Source organism: Typopeltis vanoorti, chromosome 14, assembly GCF_054136105.1.
Source record: "Typopeltis vanoorti isolate ZY-2024b chromosome 14, IOZ_Tvanoo_1.0, whole genome shotgun sequence".
NCBI lineage: Eukaryota > Metazoa > Arthropoda > Arachnida > Uropygi > Thelyphonidae > Typopeltis > Typopeltis vanoorti.
The window spans coordinates 46,121,948-46,141,106 of NC_143562.1; the positions used below are offsets into that span (position 1 = coordinate 46,121,948).

Sequence of the window (19,159 nt, forward strand, 5' to 3'; positions counted from 1 at the left end):
TGTCGTACGCCTTTTCCAGGTCTATAAACACCATATGTAGCACTGCCTGCATCTCCCTATATTTCTCCATCAATTGGCTTAGTGCAAATATTGCATCTGTTGTCTCTCTTCCTGGCATAAATCCAAACTGCTCCTCACCAATTTTTGTTTCCCGCCGTATCCTTCCTTCAATTACTCTTTCCCATATCTTCAACGTGTGGGACATCAGCTTGATCCCTCTATAGTTGTCACAATCTTGAACATCTCCTTTTCCCTTGTAGATTGGAACGAGAATGCTTTTCCTCCATTCCTTTGGTATCTTTTCCTGTTGGGCTATTTTCCTCATCAGATCCCATAACATGTCTACGTCCTCACTGCCTAAGCTTCTCCACACTTATCCAGGTATCTGGTCTGCCCCCACAGCCTTTCCATTCTTCGTTTGCCTCTCCATCCTCACACCTCTATCTTGGATTCTCCTTATTTAGTAGATTATGAAAATATTCTTCCCATCTTCCTCTGATTTTGTCCTCCTCTTGTAGTACTACTTCTGTGGCGTCCTTTATCTGCTTAACTGATGTTATGTCTTTCGAGGCCTTATCTCTAGCTTTTACTATTCTGAACAACTTAGCTTCACCACCATTTCTCTCCAGCACTTCATAAACCTCTTCAACTGCCCTCGCCTTCGTCCTTGCCACAGCTCTCTTTGCACTTTCTTTCGCTAATCTATATGCCTCCTTGCAAGCTCTGGTTTCAGTCATGTCCCATTTTTTCTTTGCCTCTTTCTTTTCCCTGATCTCCAACTGCACCTCCTCATTCCACCACCATGCCTCCTTATCCTCAACCCTTTTCTGATGTTATACTGAGCACCTCTTCTCCAATTTTTCTAATATTCCGACTATTTACGTCCCACCATTCTTCCACATCCTCTGGTAACTTCATTCCTTCCAATACCTTTTCTTTAAACTCATTCCTTGGCCCTTCCTCTTCCAATTTCCACCACTTTATTTTCCTATCTTTCCACCACTTCAGTCTATTCTTCTTTTCCCGTTTTATATCACAGTCTACCACAACCAACCTGTGCTGTGCCGCTACATTTTCTCCGTTAATCACTGTACAGTTTTACACCTCCTTCAGATGTTTCCTTCTGCACATAATATAGTCAATCTGACTCATCCTATCCCCACTCTTATAAGTTATCAAGTGTCCAACTTTCTTCTTAAACCACGTGTTAGCTACAGCCAGGTCAAAGGCCACAGCATGCTCTATAATTCTTTTACCTTCTTCATTTCTTTCACCACTACTCCAACCCCCCGTGCACCCTTTCTTCACCGCTTCGTCGCCTTCCTACATTGTATTATTACTAAGGCAATTGATGTGAAGTCATTAACTTCTAATATACAAGTAGCCTAGTAATGAAGATTTTTTATGCACTAACTTTGCTTAGGTTTGGATAAAGGATTAAACAAGAATATAATTTTGTGGCAACTTTAATTTATATTATAACCAAGTGATAAAACTGCTCACAAAAAAAGCATTACTGACTATATTATCACTAATAGTGATATCACCATACTGGCTCAATATACAAGAGTACATAGGGGATTTGAAATTGGAAATGATTATCAATTAGCTTTAAGCAGGATAAAATGAATATCAAGAAAAAAGTTTGAAATCAAGAACCAAACCTTGAAGTTTCAGTGGTAAACTCTGAAGAAAACATTGACTGATTGAGCTAAGGAGGCATGTGGTGAAGTTTTCTGCAAGAACAGAAAAATCAGATTGGTGTTGTACCACCTTATCCCAGTCCTGAAGATACTTTCAGGTACAAACTTTGTTTGCTCACACTTGGATAAAGGAATAAACTAATTTTATTATAATCAGATTTGTGTTGAACACTGGAAGTTAAAAGTTTAACAGCTGCTGCACTGCATCATCCAGAAGGCATGGTTAGAGGGTCAAATTCCAGATGATTGAAACAGAGTTCTCATAAAGAGATAAGATTGGAAAGTAAGTCTCACCAGATGCTTTAATAGAATACATAGCAAAATGAAGAGAGCAAAGCTATGTGCAAACGTAGCTAAACAAAAGCCATGAGATTTTTTTTTTTTTAAATTTATAACAGGAGTGTGATAAAATTTTCTGGAGGCTATTGCAAAACTTAGAAATGGAGGAGGAGGAGTATAGTAAAAGGAATCAGAAATGATAAAAGAAATGAATATTTTTTATGCTGTACACAGAACAACATAAGAAAATATTTAAGAGGAATGCAAATCAGGATTACATATCAATACTTGAGGTAGAAAAAGCCTTCCAAACTCATAAGTAGAAAGGCAGATGGAGAAGTTGATATTCAACAAGAAATGGTCAAATATTGATGTCTAAAAGTTTTAAAGTTGTTGCATTGTATAATCCAGAAATCATGGGCAGAAGATCTAATTCCAATTTCAGTTTTCAGAGTTCCAGATAGAAATTACGAATGTGCAACTAAGATAAATTGTGGAAGGGACACAGTGAAGAATAATTTGTGTTTAGGCTAAATTACTCTGCATTTTCCTTTAAGATAAACACTTTAGTAACAATGAGAATATAACAAAGATCCCAAGTTTTAAGTTATGTTAAAAAGGCATATGACAAGAAGAAAACTGTTCAAAATGTTAAAATTATACGACATAAATAAGATATTACAAAAAGCAATACATAGTCTTTCTTTTTGTATAATGAGACAGTGTACCCCAATAAAATTAATTTATTACACAATTTATGTATAATAAATTAATTTTTACTGCGGTACACATGCCAACCACAGTAAAAATTAATTTATACTGTAGTACACATGTGATTCTATAGTTATACAGTCTTTATTTGTAATTAGAGATGTGCTGAATATAGGTTTTGCTTCAGTATTTGACTGCGAGACAAGATCAGAATTGGAGTTGCCTTGGCAACACTATTTAAAAACATGAACTCTACTCACAGCCCATACATTCACCTTTGATTAATGCACTAAGTAAGTTTCACTAGCCTGAATCACCAAGCTTCAAACTGACTGACTAAGTTCAAAAAAATTACATGTGGAAATAAAGACAAAAGCTCATTCTATGCTATAACTAAAGCTGTGTCAATTCATAATAAGTGATCTCTAGGTTGGTGCATAACAAAATATTCAACTACAGAGCTGAAAAGAAAGTAAGCGATGTGGAAAAATCTTCTTCCTTTCGAAAATTTAACAGAAAGTTATAAGAAGGTTAATGTTCTTACAAATTCTATGGTAAATTTTTGAAACTTTTAAGCTTTTTTTTCTACATTTGGCTATAAAATATGGGTGGATCCATAATATCCCCCATTACAATATCTCATTTATTTCAAACTGAAGCATCTTGGCTCTCTAGTTAAAAATTTAACAGTTACTATATTTAGGGAAAGCAAAATTTTACTTTCGGTTTTTATCAAAGAGGATCCTAAGTCTTTATTTTGGCAATGTAAAATAAACAGAAAAGATATATTAAAGAACATTCTTATTTAGTACTTTCTGTATCCAATGATTGCTTTATAAGCAGCTGTTATACGTATTTTTTGGAACTGAAAATTTGAAAGAGGTTGCTAAGACAAATGTGTTTAGTTAGCTGCTATGTTTAGGGCTACAATAAATCTATTTTGGTTGAAATGTGTACTGTATTTAGTGATAAACAAAGCTACTTGTTTTTCTTGCTTCTGCAATATTAACATTGTTTCTGCAATGTTAATATTGCAGAAGCAAGAAAAACAAGTTGCTGCTGCAATATTAACATTCTGTTGAGATTGGAATGTTTTTCATAGTAGAGGAATATTTCTATTCCAGTCTTTGGAAACAACACATGTAGTAAAAATTTATCTATTCCTGAATAAAAATGAATACTTCTATGTATTATAAGTGGCTGATCTATAAAAAAATACAAACATATGTGAGATATTTATTATTGCTAAGACAGAAGAGCTGCTGACAAAAAAAGTAATGAATGGGATTAGTGAAAGAGTGGATAATTACGATAATGATCAGATATTATGTATCCTGTTGCTATGTAAAGTAGATACTTATACTCAGTAAATAAAACAGAAAAATAAATACACATAACAGGCACAACAAATTTTACAAGATAATTTGCTGCTTCATCAACCCATAACCCTGCCATGCCTAAATGAATCACTTGATCAACATTATTAGTTCACTGGATTATCCCCTCCCTACAGTTATTTACTGAACTACAAAATGTATACAGCAGCTGTTTATTATTGATTATTTATACTTTCATATATCTTCAATTTCAATATCTAGGTGGAATGATGCAGTTAGAAGTATCTTAGAAGATGGAAATATAATTTCTGACAATAAATTAAAGATACCAAGAAATTAAATACTTGGTTTAATCCTTTATATAAACCCCATCATCATCCGAGCGTAAGCAAACAAAGTTTGTGCCTGAAGTATTTTCAGGACTGGGACAACTCGTATATAGAAGCTAATGACTTCACATGTATGGTGCTATGCATTATGGGAAGGGCAACTATCCAGACTGGTTTTGACTTTTATTGAGGTTTCATCAGTGAGAGCCAGACCCAGAGGTGATGCTAAGGTTGAAGTAATGCAGAAGACACATTTTCATGCACAAGTAGCCAAAAGGTGTCATGCCTTATTATTAAAATACTCTGGATTAGAGATAGTTGTTGGAAGTTTTTCCACTTGGTTATATTATAAATCAGTTATCAACCTTTTTCCGCTTGAGTACCTCTTTTAAACCCATTTCTATAAATTGTATCCCTTGTTTTTAAAATAGCTGTTTTTAAATACTGACATTTATTGTTCCATAACTAACATTTTGCATTTTGTTTACTTTGTTTTCCCACCATTACTGATTATTTTATGTGTACCCCTGGGGGGGGGGGGGTACACGTACCACAAGTTGAGAACCGATGCTATAAATTAAGGATACCAAGAAAGAGGGGGGGGGGACCGAGGGCCCCACCGAAAGAAAAAAAAAAAAAAACACTAGAAAATTTTCCAAAAATCTTTTTATATATATTTGGAAAAAAAAAAAAAATCATCATCATCATCATCATCAAATTCCTGCCATGTACCCTCAAGGGGTGTACAGGATATGACAGTACTACATGAAAAAATTACATCATTACTAACTTCCTATCTACAATTTTCCTCCAAATCAGTCTGTTACTTGTCAAGACTCCAACATTATCAGATCTTATATTTCTATCGTCTAAGGCACTTTGTACTGTATCAATTCACCTATATCTTGGTCTTCCTCTGGGTCGTTTTCCTGCCAACCTGGCAGAGAACACTTGTTTTGCTAATCTTTCCTCTCCCATTCTATTTAAGTGACCATACCATCTGAGATTAGCTCTGTTAACGCATTCCTGGATGCTGACAATGTCAAGTTCTTTCCTAATATCCTCATTTTTAATATGACATTGCCATTGATGCCATCTGTTCACGCCTCTAATCTTTCTCAGGACTCTCATATCTGCGGTCTCTAGTCTTTGGTCAAGTATTTTACTTCTGACCCAGCTCCCAGATCCATAAGTTAAAATTGGTTTGAACACAGTCTTGTATACAGCTAATTTAGTGTTCCGACTAATTTCTTTCTTATTCCATATGAATTTATTCAATTGACTTCCCACGATACCAGCTTTGCTGATTCTGTTGTCTATTTCTATATTTAGTTTACCATCTTCAGTAAAAATTGTGCCTAAGTAGCTGAAATGTTTTACTTGTTCCACAGGTTCTCCATTCACAACACAGTTGACATTTTCAATGATTCTGCCTATTTTCATTGTCTTTGTCTTTTTATTGCTGACCTTCATACCATATCTATTACAACAGCTATTCAATTTAGTCAGAGAATCTTGCAGACTTGTAGCGGATTTATTTAGAAGTATAACATCATCCGCATAAAGCAAAGAGCTGACATTAACATCTCCAATTTTGATATCAGGTTTAATACCACTTTCCTTCATAATGTGATCCATATAGATAATGAATAACAGAGGGGATAATGTACATCCTTGTCTCACACCAGATTTAACATTAAACCATCTTCCTGTACTTCCTTCAATTCTAACTGCTGACTCACAACGGAGATGCAATCGCACGAAAGGCCCGTCAATACGGCAAATTGAGGTTAAAGATATCGAGGCAAATAAATCGCCTGACGTTCCTAAAACGCTGCCGGGATAACAAAGTGATCCCCAACTGTGTCAAATTGAAGCACCGTTTCACTTCCGAGAAAGCTCTACGCATTTATAACCGCACTAGCTTCGCCCTGTTAAGAGAACAAATTACCGCGACGCGCGTTCTCCTTGCCGACGAAAACAAAAACGTACGGGCGCTAGAGGAAGAGCTTTCTAACACACTCGGCCTTGATCTATGGTCGATACTCCATGACATATCATGCACATCGGCAAGAAAGGAATTCGAAAAAATACGTAGTCGGCACGTAAAAAAATACGAAAACCTGACCAAGACTTCTACTTCTGTACCACAGCCACCACTTAACACAGTAGTCAACCTCTCGTCGGCAGTTTTAAAGCCTGAAGCACTCACCGCACTTTCACGTGGTCACAATTTCGCCCTAGCTCCAAAAAGGATTCCTGCTGAAGAAATCATGATTCAAATAGAGCGTGGAATTCGCAACCTGCCTATCCATATCGCCAACAACGTGAGACTGGATGTAGTCGGTGTTCTCACTAAAGCCAAACCTCCAAAATCCAACTTATCCAAAAACGAATACACAGCCCTACAAGAATTAAAAAACAACAAAAAAAAATAGTAATCACCAAAGCTGATAAGGGAAGCGCCACTGTGGTACTCAATCAAAAAGACTACAAAGGTAAGCTAAATTCCTTAATACGAGACCGTACTACTTACCTCCCCATTGAATATAATCCGACCAGCTCTCAGATTAGAACTATCCACAGACTCCTTAAGAAAGTCACTTCTTGGCCTGTGGAAGTCACCAACAAGCTTAAACCTTATAACTCTAGACCCCCCCCGATTATATGGACTCCCAAAAATACATAAACAAAATGTGCCATTACGTCCCATAGTGGATGGCATTGATTCCCCCACATATAAATTAGCCAAACATTTAGCCAAAACGCTCACACACTACACTGGCAACACACCATCACACATAAAAAACTCGGCCCACTTTAAAGCCAGTATAGAAAACCTCACACTCCAATACACTGACATAATGGTCAGTTTTGACGTCTCCTCCCTATTCACTAATGTCCCACTCAAAGAAACCCTTGAGCTCATCCAAGCCAAGTTTCCTCCCGATATCTCAGCCCTATTTCAGTTCACAATGAACTCAGGCTATTTCGTTTGGCAAGGAAAGTTCTACAAACAGATAGAGGGGACAGCCATGGGTTCACCACTTTCCCCACCCTTGGCCAATTTCTTTATGGAGACATCTGAAGAAAAAGCCTTAAACTCCGCCCCACAAAAACCCACTATTTGGCTTCGTTATGTGGATGATGTGTTTGCTATTTGGCCACATGGCTCAGACTCACTCCACTCCTTCCTAACACACTTAAACAACCAACATCCCAGAGTCCAGTTCACCTTAGAAAAAGAGGAAAACAACACCCTCCCCTTCCTAGACACTTTAATCACCCGCCAGCTTGATGGATCTTTGGTTTTCTCTGTTTACAGAAAACCCACCCACACTGGCAGATACATTCACCAGCAATCCCACCACCCCCCCTCACAACAATATGGGGTGATAAAAACACTATATAACAGGGCAAAATTAATCTGCTCAGATGACAAGGCCCTGACTATGGAACTAAACCACATCCTCAACACTTTCTTAGCCAATGGCTATAACCCCAAAAAAATCCGAAAAATACTAAAACCTGAAAACCACAACCCCCCTCCCCCCCTCAACAATAAAGACTACACCAAGTCTATCACTATCCCCTACATCCAGGGCACCTCTGAAAAAATAACTAATATCCTCAAGAAATATAACCTTACTTCCTGTTACAGACCATATAAAAAGTTGGCATCCCTTATCCGCTCTACCAAAGACCAACCACTTCCCCTAGACCTACCTGGTGTATACCAGGTCCCTTGCAGCTGCAAATTGTCCTACTTTGGCCAAACAGGCAGAACAATAAATATCAGGATTTCAGAACACCAAGACTACATCCGGTTTCACCAGTACAGCCGCTCTGGGATGGCAGACAATGCCTTAGATACCCACCATAAAATTCGTTGGAAGAAGACAAAAATAATCCATCGCAGCAAGTTTAAATACGAAAGATTATTCAAAGAATCTTCAGCAGCTCTAAAAAACGTTCCTAACCTCAACAAATTTGGTTGCATGAAACTGCCCCAAATTTGGGAGACTTTCATTATGAGAACTTCAGCCCAACGGCCAAGACTACCAAATTAGCCCGCAAGAGGGCACCGTTAGGACTTTAGGAACAAAATTAGTGTCTTAATTTCTTCCTCATTTGCTTTGTTAGTTCCTGTAGTGCACATACCATATCTTTATGTTCCTGAAGATGACAATGTGACATTGTCGAAATATAGAAGTGATTCATTAAAGTTATCTTTAATTAATTTACTTTATATGCGTTGTTAATTCCGTAAATTAATTACCAGTTATGTCTAACCAACGTATAAGTCTTACCACTAGAATCTTGTGAATTTGTGCACATTTTTATGTTGGAACATGGTGTTAGTAATAACCAGTCCATGTCCTGAGCAGAAATCCAACAGATATTTGCCATTATTATTAGCTTTGCTCTTTTCTCCAAATTTTCCCAAAATATTTTTGTATGTCTCACAATCATTTCCTACTCTACTATTTAGATCCCCAACAAGGACCAATTTTTCCTTTTTCATTGTGTCAGTTGCTTTTTCTAAAGCCTCAAAAAATTCCTCCACTTCTACCTTAGTAGAACCTTCTGTGGGACCATAGGCACAAATAAGTCTCATTGTCCAGTTCCCCATTCTCATATTTGCCCACATTACTCTACTTGAGACTGACTGCCATTCAAGAAGATTAGCCTCGTATTTTGTGTTGAATACTATGGCTACTCCTTCTTTTCCTTGATTGTTATTGCCTGAATATAACATTTTGTATTTATTGCTCAGAAAGATCTCACCAGTTTTGGTCTTTTTTGTTTCAGTCACCCCTATTATGTCGATCTGGTACTTATCTAATTCCTCAGCTAGCTCCATTTCTTTGCCATTCAGGCTTCTTACATTGATAGTACCAATCTTTAACTCTGGTGATGTTGAGTTGGGGTTTGTTTTCAGATTTGTTCCAGTAGCTGACTTTTCGCTGTTTGCCCTGGTTCCCTGGCGAAAACAACGGGGGCCTTGTTTAACCGGGCGACGCCCCAGCCGGCATGAAATTTTGTCATGTTGTACCATCATTTTTTATTTTGGTTTAACCAATAAGAATACAATTTGGTCGGCTAAACCAAAAAGGTCGGCTAAAAAAAAAAAAAAAAAAAAAAAAAAAAAAAAAAAAAATACATACATATATTTCCAAAATATATATACAAAAAATGATATGAACAAAAATATGATTCAATCATTTTAAAATTTAAGATATTTATATTTAAAGGAATACTTCACTGTTTACGTGTCCAAATTTCTGTACTTTTCCCATTTACAAGCCAAACTTCATATACCAGTTAATTTTTAAAATATTTAATCGTGAGCAGTCAGCTGAAACTTCGGTGATACTAATGTTTTAGTTTCAGTCACGTTTGTGAATGAGAAAGAAATCACGAGTTTATTTTTTTTTTAATAGAACAAATTGATTTTTAAAAACTGTATAGTGATTTGAATAATAACTCATTTCTGAAAAATAAAATAAAATAATAATCCTTCATTCTCATCACAGAAAGAAACTAACTGTATTGTAATCTTATGTTTTTAGTTGAAAGTAGTGAAATATGCCTGGGTAAAATAATTACTGACAAAATATGCACTTTAAAAATTGAATATTTCTTTCTGGTCTTGTATGGGGAAGAAACTGTACACAAATTTTGATATGATTTAAACCATTTACAGGGCTTGAGTGATTACAAATACAAAACTGATACAAATCAATAAACTAAGGCTGCACCTTTCAAATATGAATCTAGCGTAGCCTTAATTCAGAAACATCAATAAACTAAGGCTGCACCTTTCAAATATGAATCTAGCGTAGCCTTAATTCAGAAACATCCTGTACATACAAATGTATATGTAAATGCACACATGCATAAACACACCATGTTGCAAAAAAAAAGTTGCAGATATTCTCACATTTTCTCAAATACTGCATACCAGTGACAAGTCACATAGAACACAATCTTTAAGGCAAGGGCATGTGTACTATATCACTACAGTTTTTTATAATACCTGTAATGGGACATTAACCAACTTCCATCACAGGTTGCCACATTAATCACCAAGTTATCGGCTGACTGAAAACTAATATTGATTCGTGATATGCAATGAAAAGACTGTGACAGAAAAAGATTTATTAGAAATTACTGTAAATGAAAGCATATAAAGAATAAACACACACACACAATCCAATGTAGTCATATATAAAACTGTTTTCCCACTGGGAAAATAAGAGAAATGGAATGTTAAATGGTGAGAAGACATTTTTTACCATTGTTACAGCATTTCAAATTCTGCTATCTGAAAAATGATATGAATCACTTAAAAATTAAATCCAGATGTTCCATAACATGGCTGCAACTTGCTTACCAAACATAATTCTCGAGCAAGATGAAAAATCTAAAAATCACTCAATCACTGATCAGAAGCAATGGATAGAGAAGTGTGGAAATGCTATGGCACTGTAGCAGCTACCAAGGATGTTGGTGCCAGTATCAGGATATTTTACTGATTAGTGAAATTGACATACTAAAAAAGGTGCACAAGAACAAATTTGCAAAGTGCATCAAAAATCCTTGCTATACTAATGACCAGATAAATGAATTTAAGGGAATTTTTTTTATAAATGTATTTGAAAGAGGATTCATACATATAAAATATATACAACTGCTGTTGGGGTGCTTAAGGGTCAAAGCTGTATAACTGAGAGGAGACCTCCACATAGCCTTTCAAGGAATGTGGAGAACCGACCAGGGGTTCTGACCTAACATCCAATCCTCACCTTCTTGTAGTACACCCTGTTGGGTATCTACCTGGATACTGAACGAACGAGGATGGGCTGGCAATTTGGGATTTAGCCGACCAAATTGTATTCTTATTGGTTGGTTAAACCAAAATAAAAAATGATGGTACAACATGACAAAATTTCATGCCGGCTAGGGCGTCGCCCGGTTAAACAAGGGCCCCTGTTGTTTTCGCCAGGGAACCAGGGCGAACAACGAAAAGTCAACTACTTGAACAAATCTGAAAACAAACCCCAACTCAACATCACCAGAGTTAAAGATCGGTACTATCAACATAGGAAGCCTGAATGGCAAAGAAATGGAGCTAGCTGAGGAATTAGATAAGTACCAGATCGACATAATAGGGGTGACTGAAACAAAAAAGACAAAAACTGGTGAGATCTTTCTGAGCAATAAATACAAAATGTTATAATTCAGGCAATGACAATCAAGGAAAAGAAGGAGTAGCCATAGTATTCAACACAAAATACGAGGCTAATCTTCTTGAATGGCAAGCAGTCTCAAGTAGAGTAATGTGGGCAAATATGAGAATGGGGAACTGGACAATGAGACTTATTTGTGCCTATGGTCCCACAGAAGGTTCTACTAAGGTAGAAGTGGAGGAATTTTTTGATGCTCTAGAGAAAGCTACTGACACAATGAAAAAGTAAAAGTTGGTCCTTGTTGGGGATCTAAGTAGCAGAGTAGGAAATGATTGTCAGTCATACAAAAATATTTTGGGAAAATTTGGAGAAAAGGGCAAAGCTAATAATATCTGTTGGATTTCTGCTCAGGACATGGACTGGTTATTACTAACACCATTTTCCAACATAAAAATGTGCACAAATTCACAGTAAGAGAAGAGGCAAGGAATAAGAAAAGGCTCATTGACTATGTTATTGTTGATAGTGATGTTTTCTCCCTAGTGCAGGAACACCAGAGTGTACAGAGGATTTGAAATTGGAAGTGATCACTATTTAGTCTTGAGCAGGATAAAACTGAATTTCATATTGAAAAGAATAACATGTAAGAAAGTTTTAAAGCGAATAAAAGTTGAACAGCTCTCAGATGTGAACTGTAGACTAAAATACACAAGATTATTGAAGAAAAAATGAAAGAGTTTGAGAACAGGAACCAAACCTTGGAGAATCAATGGCAAGCCTTGATTTCCACTAATTCTCCTTGATCAGAAGAAAACCTTGATTGATTCAGCTAAAGAGGCATGTGGTGAAGTTGTCGGCAAGGATAGAAAAATTAGACCTCCATGGTGGACACAGGAAGTTAAAGAGGCAGTGAAGGAAAAGAAGAAAGCATATCAAAAGTTCCTGGCAAATAAGTCAGATTGTGCTCTTAGAGAATACAGAGACAAATGTAAGAAAGCTAAACACTGTGTAAAACTAGCTAAACAAAAGTCATGGGAGGACTTTGGAATAAATAAAAAATAAATATCAAGAAGGTGGCAAAATATTCTGGAGGTTGTTGAAGAAGCTTAGGAATGGAGGAAAGAGTGCTGTAAAAGGAGTTAGAGATGATAAAGGTGACATGAAAACAGGAGAAAAAGATATCCTTGAAGTATGGAGTAATCATCATTATCATGAAATTCCTGTACCCACAAGGGGTGTACAGGATATGATAGTACTACATGAAAAAAATTACATCATTACTAACTTCCTATCTACAATTTTCCTCCAAATCAGTCTGTTACTTGTCAAGACTCCAACATTATCAGATCATATATTTCTATCGTCTAAGGCACTTTGTACCGTATCAATCCACCTATATCTTGGTCTTCCTCTGGGTCGTTTTCCTGCCAACCTGGCAGAGAACACCAGTTTTGCTAATCTTTCTTTGCCCATTCTGTTTAAGTAACCATACCACCTGAGATTAGTTCTGCTAATGCATTCCTGGATGTTGACAATGTCAAGTTCTTTCCTAATATCCTTGTTTTTAATATTATATTACCATTCATGCCATCTGTCCACAACTATAATCTTTCTCAGGACTCTCATATCTGCGGTCTCTAGTCTTTGGTCAAGTGTTTTACTTCTGACCCAGCTCTCAGATCCATAAGTTAAAACTTGTTTGAACACTGTCTTGTATACAGCTAATTTAGTGTTCCGACTAATTTCTCTCTTATTCCATATGAATTTATTCAATTGACTTCCTACCACACCAGCTTTGCTGATTCTGTTGTCTATTTCCATATTTAATTTACCATCTTCAGTAAAAATCGTGCCTAAGTAGCTGAATTGTTTCACTTGTTCCACAGGTTCCACTTGTTCACACTACATTCACAACACAATTGACATTTTCAATGATTCTGCCTATTTTCATTGTCTTTGTCTTTTTATTGCTAACCTTCATACCATATCTATGACAACAGTTATTCAATTTAGTCAGAGAATCTTGCAGACTTGTGGCAGATTTATTTTGAAGTATAACATCATCCACATAAAGCAAAGAGCTGACATTAACATCTCCATACATAAAAATATAACGGAAAAACTCACGTAGAAAAATTATTTAATGGTATAATTTTCGCCCGTGTGTCACAGGCATCTTCAGTACAATTAGGCACAAAAATTAAACATTAACTGACAATTCCAAAAAGCGCCACCTAAGTACCTGGTGTAAGATAACTAAAAAGGTCAATAACTTTCCTAAAAAAAAAAAAAAAAAAAGAACTTTGAGTAGATTTAATATGTCTCCCTCTTCAAACACAGAGGAAATAACGCGCATTACCATCCCTTATATACAAGGCATCAGTGAACGTATAGCAAAAATTTTAAAACCACTGAATATTTTTGTTGCCTTTCGACCTTTTAGAAAAATCTCCACCTTTCTCGCTTCTCCAAAGGACAAGCTTCCACATCTCAATCATCCAGGTGTCTACCAGATTCCGTGCTCTTGTGGATTATGTTATTTCGGACAAACGGGAAGATCTGCCTCCATTCAGCTAGAAGAACACCAATCTTATATTGAATACTTTAAACCTGAAAAGTCTGGACTTGCAGAACATGCCATCTTCACTAGACACAGAGTTCATTGGAAAAAGACAAGAGTTCTTCACAAAAGTCAGTTTCTCATGGAACGCCTTTATAAAGAAGCATGTGAAACTCTACTTCATTCTCCTAACTTAAACAGATCCGACGGCTTACGTCTGTCCCCTTTATGGGAGATAGTACTTTACAAATCAGCTAATCTTTCCTAACTTTTTATTGTATTAATTTTTTTTTTTTTTTTTTTTTTTTTAGGAAAGTTATTGACCTTTTTAGTTATCTTACACCAGCTACTTAGGTGGCGCTTTTTGGAATTGTCAGTTAATGTTTAATTTTTGTGCCTAATTGTACTGAAGATGCCTGTGACACACGGGCGAAAATTATACCATTAAATAATTTTTCTACGTGAGTTTTTCCGTTATATTTTTATGTATAGTTATGTCTACTCACGGTTTACCTCTTTTAAAACTTATTAACATCTCCAATTTTGATATCATGTTTAATACCACTTTCCTTCATAATGTGATCCATATAGATAATGAATAACAGAGGAGATAATGTAAATCCTTGTCTCACACCAGATTTAACATTAAACCATCTTCCTGTACTTCCTTCAATTCTAACTGCTGACTTACAACTCAAATAAAGACTAAGTATTGCTTGATATAATGCCCCACTGACACCATATAACTGTAGAGTATTGAATAGCTTCTCTCTTGGCACTTTGTCATATGCCTTTTCGAAATCGACAAAACTTAAATACATATTTCTGTTATATTCCCATGCTTTCAAGACTATTTGTCGTAAAGTGAAGATCTGATCCTGACAGCCTCTATTTGGCCTGACTCCAGCTTGTTCTTCCCCAAGCTTTTCTTCCACAATTCTTCTCAACCGTTTCTCAAGTATACTTGCACAAATCATGCCAGGAACACTCAGTAGGGAAATACCTCTGTAAATTTCACATTCAGTTTTATTTTCCTTTTTATATATGGGTACTATGAGAGCTCTACTCCAATCATCGGGAATTCGTCCCTCTGTACAGGCTTTCTGAACTATGCAGTGCAGTCACTGTAAGATGTTTATATCACCATACTTCGACATTTCTAGTCAAATATCATCTACTTCTGCTGCCTTTCCACATTTCAAGCTTTTGATGGCTTTTTCTACTTCAAGTATGGATATGTATTCCTGACTGCATGCCTGGTGAGTGTTTTTTACCACTGTGCTGTCATAATTGCTTGTTTCATTTAACAGTTTTTCAAAATAATTACTCCATACTTCAAGGATATCTTTTTCTCCCATTTTCATGTCACCTTTATCATCTCTAAATCCTTTTACAGCACTCTTTCCTCCATTCCTAAGCTTCTTCAACAACCTCCAAAATATTTTGCCACCTTCTTGATATTTATTTTCTATATTCTTGCCAAAGTCCTCCCATGACTTTTGTTTAGCTAGTTTTACACAGTGTTTAGCATTCTTGCATTCGTCTCTGTATTATCTAAGAGCACAAGCTGACTTATTTGACAGGAACTTTTGAGATGCTTTCTTCTTTTCCTTCACTGCCTCTTTAACTTTTAACAGCACAGTGGTAAAAAATACTGACCAAGCATGCAGACAGAAATATATATCCATACTTGAAGTAGAAAAAAAACCATCAAAGTCTTGAAATGTGGAAAGGTAGTAGGAGTAGATGATATTTGGCCAGAAATGCTGAAATATGGTGGTATAAAAGTCTTCCAGTGGCTGCATTGCATAGTTCAGAATGCTTGGATAGAGGGACGAATTTCCGATAATTGGAGTAGAGCTCTCATACCGCGCGGTTAGCATAGTGGCTTTGCGCTTCGCAACCATATGCTTGGGGAAGGAGTGTCCCAGGTTCGATTCCCGTTGTAGACGTGAGGAATTTGAGGATCTTCCTCAGGCATAGCTAAGTTAGCCGGTCTTGGGCGCGGTCAGTAGGGTTTTTTCCGCCAGTTTATCTGGCGTTTTTCATCCCGCAAACAGGCAAACCGGCCCGTGAACATACGCCTCTACAGTCAAAAATATATCCCCCCAGCGGCAGACCAGGCGACGGGTCGGTTGGGAGTTGTACTAACAAATAAGTCGCATCTAAAAGTAACACGCGGACCCTGCATGGGAAGCGGGAATAACGCGTAGAAGAAGAAGAAGGAGTAGAGCTCTCATAGTGCCCATATATAAAAAGGGAAATAAAACTGAATGTGAGAATTACAGAGGTATTTCCCTACTGAGTGTTCTTGGTAAGATATATGGAAGTATACTTGAGAAATGGCTGAGAAGAATTGTGGAAGAAAAGCTTGGTGAAGAACAAGCTGGATTCAGGTCAAACAGAGGCTGTCAGGATCAGATATTCTATTTACGAATATCATGGGAACATAACAAAGATCTGTATTTAAGTTTTATCGATTTGGAAAAGGCATATGACAAGGTGCCAAGAGAGAAGCTATTCAATACGCTACAGTTATATGGTGTCAATGATGCATTATATCAAGCAATACTCAGTCTTTATTTGAGTTGTAAGTCGGCAGTTAGAATTGAAGGAAGTACAGGAAGGTGGTTTAATGTTAAATCTGGTGTGAGACAAGGATGTACATTATTCCCTCTGTTATTCATTATCTATATGGATATGGATGAGATATTGTTTATTTTAATTGCAATTATTGTAGTAAGAGTAGCAATATTATATTTGATTCTGGGATTGGTTTTATCTTTCCAGATATTTGATCATTTACAACAAGCAGTCATTATAAAACTTATTTATTTATTACTGAGATAAAGAGCCAAATTAAGTGGATATTGAATCCAACATTATTTCTTGGCTGAATAAGAAATTTAAAGTTAGAAAATCTAAGAGTTTCATGCTGAATATAGAAAACTATAAAAGTTCGGCGTGTCCAAGCATAAGTCATCACCTGGTACATGCTGGGGCAAATCTCGTAGTAAAGGTGGAGTGAACTCCGATCACTGTCCTTAGTATTTTCCCATAATGTACAACACAACTCCTAGGAGATGTATGCTGTTATTCATTACGAGAGAAGGTCACTACCCAAACCGGTTTCGACCTTTTTTGAGATCTCATCAGTGAATAGGTAGACCCAGATGTAAATGCTGAGGTTGCAGCAGTACTAGGTCTACCTACTCACTGATGAGACCTCAAAAAAGATCGAAACCGACTTTTATAGTTTTCTATATTCGGCATGGAACTCTTAGATTTTCTATCTTTGAGTTTCTTATTCAGCTAAGAAATCATGTTAGATTCAATATCCACTTAATTTGAATAAATTATTTATTTATATTTTTAACCACTAGTGGACTCTTGTTATAGGCTTCTGTAATTTTATATAAATTTGAAATAGTATATGAAGATTAATGCAATGCCAATAAATTAATAATGAATTTTAAAAAAAAAAGAGTAAATTCATATGGAATAAGAGAGAAATTAGTCGGAACACTAAATTAGCTGTATACAAGACAGTGTTAAAACCAGTTTTAACTTATGGATCTGAGAGCTTGGTCAGAACTAAAACACTTGACCAAAGACTAGAGACTGCAGATATGAGAGTCCTGAGAAAGATTAGGGGCATGAACAGATGGCATCAATGGCAATATCATATTAAAAACGAGAATATTAGGAAAGAACTTGACATTGTCAGCATCCAGGAATGCGTTAGCAGAGCTAATCTCAGATGGTATGGTCATTTAAACACAATGGGCAAGGAAAGATTAACAAAACAGGTGTTCTCTGCCAGGTTGGCAGCAAAACGACCCAGAGGAAGACCAAGATATAGATGGATTGATATGGTAAAAAGTGCCTTAGACAATAGAAATGTAAGATCTGATAATGTTGGAGTCTTGACAAGTAACAGACTGATTTGGAGGAAAATTGTAGATAGGAAGTTAGTAATGATGTAAATTTTTCATGTAGTACTATCATATTATCATCATCAGGAATTTGATGACGATGATGATGACAATTGCTCTTACGTGAATTTTTTCTCAATCTTTATAATGAACATGAATTTGGTGCTTCTTTGCATTCCAGTTTCAATACTTCCAACATAAATGAGTATTGATTAAAGTACCTTCTAAAATCAAGAAAGATTAACTTTGATATAATGAAGTTTTTTTTCTCTGTTTAATTTTAGAATAATGAAAACAAAAATTATTTTCACCTGCTTGTGCTCCCATGGATTTTCCTGCTATTAAGCATCCTTCGATCAATTTATGTGGATCATGGCGAAGTATTTCTCTGTCTTTGCATGTTCCTGGCTCCCCTTCATCAGCATTCACTACCAAATATTTTGGTCTGAAATATTTAGATTCAATTAATAAATATAATGAATAACTTATTTTTAATAAGATTAGGGTAAGCAACATTTGCTTAAAATTTAATAATCTATAATTTTGAATTAGAACTCCATGGTGGACACAGGAAGTTAAAGAGGCAGTGAAGGAAAAGAAGAAAGCATATCAAAAGTTCTTGGCAATAAGTCAGCTTGTGTTCTTAGAGAATACAGAGACAAATGTAAGAAAGCTAAACAGTGTGTAAAACTAGCTAAACAAAAGTCATGGGAGGACTTCAACAAGAACAAGGAAAATAAATATCAAGAAGTGGCAAAATATTCTGGAGGTTGTTGAAGAAACTTAGAAATGGAGGAAAGAGTGCCGTAAAAGGAGTTAGAGATGATAAAGGTGAAATGAAAACGGGAGAAAAAGATATCCTTGAAGTATGGAGTAATTACTTTGAAAATTTGCTAAATGAAACAAGCAGTGATGACAGCACAGTGATAAAAAACACTGACCAGGCATGCAGTCATCAATACATATCCATACTTGAAGTAGAAAAAGCCATCAAAGGCTTGAAATGTAGAAAGGCAGCAGGAGTGGATGATATTCGACCAGAAATGCTGAAGTATGGTGGTATAAAAGTCTTACAGTAGCTGCACTGCATAGTTCAGAATGACTGGACAGAG

General features: G+C 36.2%; 1 protein-coding gene across 1 annotated transcript in view; it reads right to left on the reverse strand.

Moving 5' to 3' along the window:
* LOC150099421 (NADH dehydrogenase [ubiquinone] flavoprotein 1, mitochondrial-like) overlaps positions 1–19,159 on the reverse strand; it is a 242,170-nt gene that overhangs the window by 127,786 nt on the left and 95,225 nt on the right. The window contains exon 5 of the mRNA XM_090404424.1: positions 18,359–18,492. Within this exon, the coding sequence (XP_090260550.1) occupies positions 18,359–18,492 (134 nt within the window). The remainder of the gene's footprint in view (positions 1–18,358; positions 18,493–19,159) is intronic.